The sequence below is a fragment of the Apaloderma vittatum genome, unplaced genomic scaffold (assembly GCF_000703405.1).
Source record: "Apaloderma vittatum isolate BGI_N311 unplaced genomic scaffold, ASM70340v1 scaffold10270, whole genome shotgun sequence".
NCBI lineage: Eukaryota > Metazoa > Chordata > Aves > Trogoniformes > Trogonidae > Apaloderma > Apaloderma vittatum.
The window spans coordinates 63534-73038 of NW_009696183.1; the positions used below are offsets into that span (position 1 = coordinate 63534).

The 9505-nt window shown below is 48.3% G+C and overlaps 1 protein-coding gene across 1 annotated transcript in view; it reads right to left on the minus strand.

The window, feature by feature from the left end:
* Positions 1-4010, minus strand: part of TGFB3 (transforming growth factor, beta 3) — a gene marked incomplete at its 5' end in the record, with an annotated part of 7579 nt that extends 3569 nt beyond the window's left edge. The window contains 4 exons of the mRNA XM_009873836.1: positions 171-342; positions 1165-1272; positions 2814-2943; positions 3847-4010. Coding sequence (XP_009872138.1) covers positions 171-342; positions 1165-1272; positions 2814-2943; positions 3847-4010 — 574 coding nt within the window. The remainder of the gene's footprint in view (positions 1-170; positions 343-1164; positions 1273-2813; positions 2944-3846) is intronic.
* Between the last annotated feature and the right edge of the window lie 5495 nt (positions 4011-9505).

Consider the following 9505-nt stretch of genomic DNA (forward strand, 5'->3'; position numbering starts at 1 on the left):
TGGACACCTTGAGGAGCAGCTGCTGCTGTGCTCCTCGTGTGGCCCCCATGGCATCATGGTGACCCACAACCCCTGCAGAGGGCTCTGCCTGTCCCAGCGGCATGGAGTCTTGCCAGGCTTGCCCACCTCAGGCACGGGACCTGCTCACTCCAGGCAGGATTCTCACTTACCGGAAACAGTAGTTGGTATCTAAGGCCCGTTTCTTTCTCTGGCCTCCCAACGCAGAGCTCTCCAGCCGATGTGGGGGTAACATCATCAAGATGAGGTGAGGATTATGCAAGTCTTTCTGCTTCTTTAGGCGCCCCAAGTCCCCACGGCCATAGTCATCCTCACTGTCAATGCCTTCACAGGAAAACAGGATCCACAAAGAAGAAATCAGTGTGGAAGTGGAGGATGCAACAAGACTTTTCAGTAGGCATTTAACAGTCTGCCCTTGACCCAGAGTGAAAGGGATTCAGGCACCATGTCCATTTACTCTGGGACTTCTTCCCTCACTGGGACCCCTTTACTGCTGGTGAATCTGACTCCTGCAGGCCTGAAATAGAAGCTCACGGGCCACCTGTTTTACCATTCGCAAACTGCTGGTGGGGCCATTAATCCATCCCGCTCAGTCCTGGCTTCTGTCCCAGGACCGGCAGGAAGATGAATGGTTTTAAAGAAGATGTCAGATCATTGGCACTCTGCAGAACAGCCTCAGAAATGGAGCCTGTGGGGGCCAGTGGCTGCAGCCCAGGGCTGCAAGCCAGGAAGTTCCTAGTTCTTAGGCCAGCCAAGCCACTGACTCTCTGGGCCACCTCACACAGGATGCCTGACTTCCTTGTGTTTCAGTCACCCTAACTGGAAAGCAGAGCCTCCATGGAAATCTGAGAGTGCATCAAGCTGAACTTCCCAGAGAGACACTGCGATACAAAATTATTCTTTTCTGCAGACACTCATACAAGCCCACCCAGCCTACAGTTACTTTCTTCCATTTTTAACCTATGTACAAAGTGGATATACACATATCATCAACACGCAAACCCAAATGCCTATGCTTTTAAGACAAATGTTACACAACGAAAAACACTCAAATACACAAAGCAAAGCCTTGATTATTTTCTTTAGATATTCCAGGCTTTCCCTTCCCCAACAGTCTCCCCTAACCCCGTCTTTGAACTTGATCACCTTTGAACTTGATCTCCAAGACCTCGTGCAAATTCTCCAAGATGTCCCCGTTGGGCTGAAAAGTATGGCAAGGACAGTGTATGCTAATTTCCAGGCCAAGGTTGGACTCTGCAAAGAAGATGACTCTGTGAGAAACAGTCTTCCTCAACTGGGACAGCTCCTGGCGCGGGGAAGTTTCACTGAGGACACGTACTGTGGTAACTCCTAGATTGTGGGTCAGTCTTTAAGTCTTTAAGTTATCGGAGTTGGGGAACAAATGCTGCTTTGGAAAGGAGAATGGGAAACAGAATCTTGCAGCTTCGCCTGTGTCAGAAGCCTTGCTCTTGCTAAAGGGAGTTTCCTTGGCAGGTGAGAAGGGTGATCAGGCTATTCAGCATCCAAAAGTGTTTGTGAGCTTCAAGGAGCTCCCCTGGAAAGCAAGTATTTTGAAGAGCTGGCTCGTGGTGTCTGTGTTAAATCAGTTTTGCCATCCTCCCTACCTGTCTACTATCTGAATTCTGGTTAGCGTCTGAAGATCTGAGAATTGACTGAGTTGGATATGGACAAGTAATTTTGCTGGAAGCACTTTTCTCAGCAGCTGCAACCTCCTGTTTTGTTGAACTGCTAGCTGTCTAAGTCACACGGACTTTCCAGAGGCAAGTCTATTTTCATAATAACTTCCTGGACCAGTCATGCTGTGTGGGCCTGACTAAGGGAACATAAGGCTCTTATGAAAGCTCCTTTTTTATGTTGTGTCATGAATTAAAACATCTGGCTCCCCAGGGCATTGACAAGGTGCCTAGCACCTTTTTAACTAAGCTCTCCGTACTCTGTGGTATCTCATCAGCTAGCATGCCTGCCCAGAGCTGGCTGCAGTTCCAGCGCTGAACTCCAGCCATTAGGACACAACTTAGATTGCTTGAAAAAGGAGCAACCTACAAACTCACAGCTTACCGTTCCAGGGAGCAGCTGCTTGCCAGTACCTTGCATTCCAGTTTTCAGTGGCACCTAACTTCTATCTGTGCGGCCAATCCAGCTGTGAGTCAGGGTGCCTATGCTCCAGCTGTGAATGGGGTCAGTGTTCTTGCTGGGAGCTTCCCCATAACTATCTGTTGGGCTGCCCAGTGGTGGCGGAGGTATGTTCTCTGCAGTGCTAAAGCCTCCATCTGTCTAGGTGTGTCAGCCTCTGGTATTTCCTCACCTTTATACCTGCCAAGCTGTAAACAACTAAAGAAACCAGGATCCTTGTCATTTTTTCCCTACTAGATTTACTCTAGTCCACATGAAAATTAAACCAGAACAGTCATCATTTTCTATGTATTACAGATTATAGTTTAAACAAGCAGAGTTGTCCCCTCTGGGCTTAGAATCAAAGAACCAAAAGAAGTTCCAACATCTCTCAGTGAAAACAATTTCCTCCTCCAGAGGATGAATCCTCATTCTGACTCAGCCCACAGAGCTACACAGTGGGGGCTCCGGGACAGAGCTAGGAATCTAGCAAACATCACACACTGAGGTAGCTCTCTAGGGGAAAACTTGTCCTCAGACTGAAAGAAGCTGTCCTCTATGCAAGCCAAGCTCCTGGGAAAAAAGGGGGAGCAAAGAGATACTCCTGTCAACATTGAGCCACATTTCTACGGATGCCTTGACACCCGGTCCGAGACCCCTACCTCTGTGCAGAAGCCACTCGCGCACAGTCTCAGTGACATCGAAGGACAGCCACTCTGGGGAGCCCCGTGTCTGCACATTCCTGCCGCTGAGGTAGCGCTGCTTTGCTATGTGCTCGTCCGGCCGAAGTATCTGTGTCAGAAGGAGCAGTAGAGAAAATCAGCCAGTTCCATGCAGAAGGAAGGGATAGCCATGGGTCTCTTTTCTTTCATAGTTTCCTAAAAACTAATTCAGAAGGTTGGTCCCAGCAAGTGAGACACAAGGAATGCCCTGGCATAGGTGAGCAGGACATGTTTCACGATGAACCTGAACTCCACAGATCTACAAAGCACTCATTTCTGTGTCCTAGGCAGCCCACCTCTGTCAGTTCATCCTTGTTTTGGGGCACATATCCTGGGGAAGAACCACATAGCAACTGATTTTATGAGTGGTTTTGTTTCTGTATAAACCTGTGGGATGTGGGTCTGGATTTCAGAGTAAAACCAAAACATACCAGGGCTGATCAGGTTTGGAGACCTCTCCCCATTTCTGACACCTCTTCCCTCTTCCAGAGAAACAGTCACAGCCTGTGCAAGGTCTTCCTTTCTGCAGGACCCCAGGTTCACTCCACAGAGCACTGAACCTATGGAGAAGCTCTGGGATTGCCTCCTCATCCGTTGTGTCATCTGCTGGAGAATTGCTCAGACCTTTGAAGCTGAATTCCAAGAAATCCTCAAGAGCTACTAGCCAGAGGGCAATTTTACCTGCACTCTTACTGGAAAACAGGCACACACCAGCCTGTGTGAATGTGCTGCCTGGATACTAAACTGTACCTTTAGCTGCGTGGTCCAGCCCAGCCTGACTGCCTGCAAACCTGAAACAGACCTTATTCTGGTAGGGGAGTCCGTGGATTCAAACCAAACTCCAGATAAGTACCTGAATTAACAGCACCACGAATGTGTGCCCCTGAGGAGCTGCTGCTGAAGGGAACGCTGAAAGCAAGCATTATTTTTTCAGTAAATCAGTAACATAAGGAAAGGTGAGAAGAATACTCACCTGGAAGAGCTCGATGCGCTGCTCGCTGCGTTTGGAGCTCGGGTTGGGCACACGCAGCACCCGAAACTCAGCCCGGAACAAGTTGGTGCTGTTCTTCTCTGCCGAGGACACGTTAAAGCGAAACACGTTGGAGGTTACACCTTTTGGACAAATGCCCAACTCATCTAGGAGAAAGAAAGATGGAAGGACTGAGAACCACAGTTAAAGAGGTGGGATCTCAAATAAATATTGTTTAAGAAAAAGCTTTCCAGCAGAAGCCTGTCATTCAAACATCTTGTCACCTGTGAAGCATGACTTGTAGCTAAATAGAACACAGAATGACTTCAGTCAGATTTGATCTACAGTGCAACATTTTGCAAAATTTTCCTGCCACTGCCACCATGATTCCAATGCTACAAGCCAGAGAATCAGTAGAGATCCACCACAGCATTTTTAATATTATGTTTTCTGACTCTGCTCATCAGATGTCAGTAATGCTCAGTCTGATGCATCCAAAATGACAACCCCAGCCAAAACAACAACCTCATCTGCAGCTAATGCGCCCATTCCCAACAGCAATGATGATGTGACTCTGCTCGTGCTGGAGACATGAAGCCACACAGGAGCTGATCCTGCTGCCATTCAATCTTAGTTTTACAAACCTTGACATTGTCTTCTAGAAAGAAAGTCACCCAAGAGTCCATGAAGCATGGAAGTGTGAAAGACTTTTTAGGGCAGTGACTATTCAGTGTGTACTGAAAGAACTGGGGTTTAAGATCAGTTCTCACTCATGACCTGGAGAAGGAATTAATGAATAGTACTAGATACAGAGTTCTTCAAGGACAGAGTGATAGTTTGAGGCCTGTGAAGACCAGACACATGGGCAGGAAGTAACACAATTCTCTGCCTCGATTTGTGCCTGCTGAATCAATTTCACAGATGCCCAAAAGAAAGCATGTAAGAACTGTGAGTTCCAAAACAGAGTCATCAAGAGAAAACAAGCCTCTCGTTATTGGGACCATTTCGGTCCCATGCAAAAGTCTTTGTCATCACTGTTGTTCCTCTCCTATTGACCTCTATTAGCCTTCAAGTCTCTAGCATCATTAAGGCTTCCTGCAGACAAGACACAGCAGCTCCTGCTCTATGCCCATATGCAGGTTTGTCTGCAGCCCAACAGAGCCTCTCATATGACCTTTGACTGTTGTCCAAAGCATCATGGGGCTCTCACGTCCCCTGACAGTTGTTTTTAAACAAACACAGCAACAAACAAAAACTAAAGAAAAGCTATCACCTGTTCCCAGCCACAGTTCCAGCCTGTGACAAACAGGCTAGAAGCCCTAGTTGAAGCAACCTTCAAGTTTGATTCCTGGAGTAAAACCTTCTCTTCACACCACCACCACTATCTCTCCAGGGAAACAGCTTCTGAAGATGGGCTGGTATGAAACAGCGCATGAGTGCAGAGGTTCACCTCCCATGCCAAATTCTGCTTTGAGCAACACTGATGCAATTCCAGAGTCATCTCCACGAAGATGAAGGTCCTCCTCTTTTGCTACACTCCAATTCAGCACAATGGAGCCTGCCCATTTACAAGGATGTGTTCTTAACGGTGCTGAAATTTTACTCAGTAAGCTAATGACCAGATGCTCGCATTGGGCTTTAATTGCAGGGGGTTCTGTCATTTGTACTACTAAATTAACAACCTTCCCATACAGGAAAGTCTCTGGCTGCTATTGAAGAGATGGATGTTCAGTAATCCTAAGAGACGAGACGCTGTTGCAGCCGTAATCTGGTCTCCTCGGCCCAACAACGCTGCAGCACAAAGCGTACCCCAAGTCACCCACTGTGGGGACTCCACCACTGTGACCAGTTCTAGGTTTTATGCCACAGGAACACACAGCAGAAGACTCAATCTCTGATCTTGCTAAATGCCCAAAGGTGTCTTCCAAGCTGAAGTCTATCACTGGTAACTGTTCTGTATCCTAGACCTAGGCAGATACTGTGTCTTAACACCCCCTTAAGCTGTTCTGCACTCCTAACCCTATTAATAGTGTTGTTAAGAGCGTGCCCTTCCATCTCAGACTTGACTGCCTGTCCACGAGGGGTGTCCAGTAACCACCAGAAATGCCTTTCTAGATCAGACCAGTCATCAGTCTAGCCCAGTATCTGTTTCCAGCAATAATGCTTTATCTGACAATCTATCTATAGAGACTGCAGATCTGGTCCTACAGCACAGTGAAAATGTGAAACAAAATAATTTATTGTTTATCATCTCCTGAAGATTTCTAGCTAAGTTAGGCAGCCATGGTGGTAAGAGATTACTTTATCTACTGTATTTCACCTGCTGTCCCCACATTGCTTTCTACTTACTTCACCAGCAAGGTGCTGGTGTCTTCAGAGACCTGCCTAGTGGAAATAGTAATGGGTATCTTTCCTAGGAAGTACTTTCATGTTCCCTTTGATCTCTGGGAACAATCCCTCTGTGACAGGGAGATCACAGAATCACAGCCTGTTAGGAGTTGGAAGGGATCTCTGGAGATCATCTAGTCCAACCCCCCTGCCAGAGCAGGATCACCTAGGGCAGCCACACAGGAACACGTCCAGGCGGGTTTTGAATATCTCCAGAGAAGGAGACTCCACAACCTCTCTGGGCAGCCTGTGCCAGTGCTCTGTCACCCTCAAAGCAAAGAAGTTCTTCCTCATGTTTAGATGGAACTTCTATGTTCAAGTTTGTGCCTGTTACCTCTTGTCCTATCAGATGACACCACTGAAAACAGACTGGCCCCGTTCTCCTGACACCTACCCTTTAAGTATTTATAAGCATTGATAAGATCCCCTCAGTCTCCTCTTCTCCGGACTAAAGACAAGTCCCTCAGCCTTCCCCCATAACAGAGATGTTCTATTATCTCTGCAGCCCTTTGCTGTACCGTCTCCAGCAGGTCTCTGTCATTCTTGAACCAGGGAGACCAGAACTGGACTCCAGATGCGAGTACTGTGTGGAGATGGAGCTGCGTTCTGTGTTTCACTATGAATGCTGTGAGGTTGGAGCCTGCTTCTCATAGGATGGTGTCCAGGATACAGGTCTCCCTCCCAGGAAGCTGACTGTTTTAGGGCAAAGTACTTTTTGCAAGATGTCACCGGCAAAGAAGGTGAGGTGGTTTTTCAGGGAACTTGCTCAGGTATGTTTATCACACTGGAATCTGGATGTGTCCACCTACGAGCACACAAAGCCTGGGGGCAATATCCCTGCAAGCTCTTCCAGTCCACAACGCTCAGTGGCTGTACTCATTGGCACCCTGTGCACCCATGCGAGGCTGTGTCCAACATGACAGGCTGTACCCTCACAACCAGACTCTGCGGTTACTGTGGAGCTCAGACAGCCTCAGAGCTGTTGACTGCACAAACGATGAGACCAGTAGCTTCTTAGCGTGGACAATTTGATAGAGGGAGCAGGTTCTTTTTGGCAACTTGCCTCTTCCTGCTACTGCTCTCAGCATGGTGCAGGTTCTCCATGTGCTGCTGATCCTACACAACTGATGTTTCTGACAAGCCCCAAGAAGGCTGATGGCTGTGCAGTTAAGAGTTTGATGTTACCACCAGTATCTTAAGGTCTTTCTGCATAACTCCGGAGAAGAAAAATGATCCTTCTGGAATTCTGCAGGTAGGTTTGGAGGGAAGAGACATTTAGTTCCAGTAACCCATGACTTTAATCACCTTGTCTCTCAAGCTGGCTTTGAAAATGGCATCTGTTTTTTTCCTCAGAAAGGTAAGCAAAGCCATTTGGAGGACCGTTGCAGATGCTCTCTGAGCTTGAACCTAACCGAGTCAGTGCTTAAGAGTGTCTGAATGCCCATGAGTATTAGGAGATCCTTGAAATGAATGGCTGGTCAAGAGTAAATTATTCTCTGAGAGAAAGTCCCTTATAATAATTCAGGCAAAGTGCTGAGAGGCACAGCAGAAAGATCATTCTGTGAGTCACCAAACAATTCAGTGCAGGGATAGGGAACCTGGACCCGAATATCCTCTTCCTAGAAGGATGGGGCTCTCTCTGCTGCTATTTTTGCTCCTCATCTCTTCTCACTTTTGGGCCTTAAGTCTTTGAGCCAACGAGCTGCTTGACTTAACAGTTTGAAGCTGGAACAGTCTGTGTGTGTGAGTGTGCGTGCGCACACATTTCAAACTTGTCTGCATCGTCCTCAGTTCCCTCAATGGAGCTGTCCTCCCCTTCCCCCCCAGAGGAGACCAGTTTTGGCTCAGAGCATGCTCTGAGATCACCACCTGGCACAGTGACAGAGTCATGGGAAAGTTGAACAACAGCCACTTCTGAAGACATGGGGCCAAATTCAGCCATGGTGTAAGCGATAAAACTCCCCAGGTTTCAAAAGGAGCGTGTCTCTTGACTCCACAGCCTGTCTGGAGTTAGTATCTCCCAGTGTGACCCAATTCCAAAGTTCCCTCTTTCTCTGAGTTGTGGCATCTACGCTGCTCACTCCCAGGAATTCAGTCTCAGCGCTGCTTGAACTCACTGCTCAGCACCTTACCCCAGTGCCTCACAGGGACATGGCACGAGTTCATTGATTTCCATAGGAATTTTCCCCAACCCACAGCCCCTCCTCACTGCTCCTTCCTGTGTACCACATGCCTTCATTCCTCTTTCCCCTCTACTTCATCCAAATCCACTCCTCTGACTTGATTTCCCGCTGTTATGCTTTCCCACTTTCCTTCCCCAAAACACACCAGTTTGGAGCGTGGTTTCCCCATATATTTTTAGAATTTCACAAGTGATGCTTCAGTAGGTCAGAACTGTTGAAGTACGGGTAAACTGCTCTAACCATGTGCACTTTCTGTTCCTCGAGTCTTGGTGTCTCCTGAGCTAAAGCTAATCATATAACCATATGGAGTGCAGTCTGCTAGAGATTAAGTGAAATTTGTTGCATTACCACATTGTAGCTCTTATTCCAGCTCATCATATGTCAAGATTAACATAAACCTGGCAGAGTAACTGCATTCTAAGGCTGCCTGCACCAAGTCACAGCTCCTCCCCAGAACTGCTGGCATTCAAATCATGTCCCCAGGACTGCTACATCACAGGAGTACACCCTGGGACGGTGGTATGACTGCATGCCCACCAACATCTTCTCATCCTATGGAGTCCTAACCAGAGACTGAAAGCATTTCATGTGCCTACATGTGCTCAGCATCCACAATCTGCTTGGGGTTCATGTCTGTTCAGTCTCTGTCTTTGCATCTGCATCTGCTCAGCTTCTGCACCTGAATCTGCTTAGTGTCTGCATCTGGGCCTGCTCATCATCTGCTCCGCACCTGCTCAACATCTGTCACGTTTCCTCAATGCCTGCGTTCCCCTGGGGGTCCCTTTCGCATCGCTGCCTGCTTTGCACCTGCTCAGCATCTCTGCTATTCTCTACTCATTCTCTCAAATCTCACACCATGCGAGTAACACTCCCGACAGCGTCCTCCAGGCAGCAGTCTCTTCAGCAGGCACCTCTCCGCCGTCTCTACAGCCGGGGCGGGCGCTGCACAGACCGAACAGGCACCCTGTACCTCTGCGGCAGGCGCTGGAGCTTCAGCAGGGAGGAGCCCGTTTACCTGCTCGTCACCCAAACACCACTCCCGGGCCTGCTGCCCGCCCGGCGCTGCGCTCACCCTCCGACCCGCGCTGCCC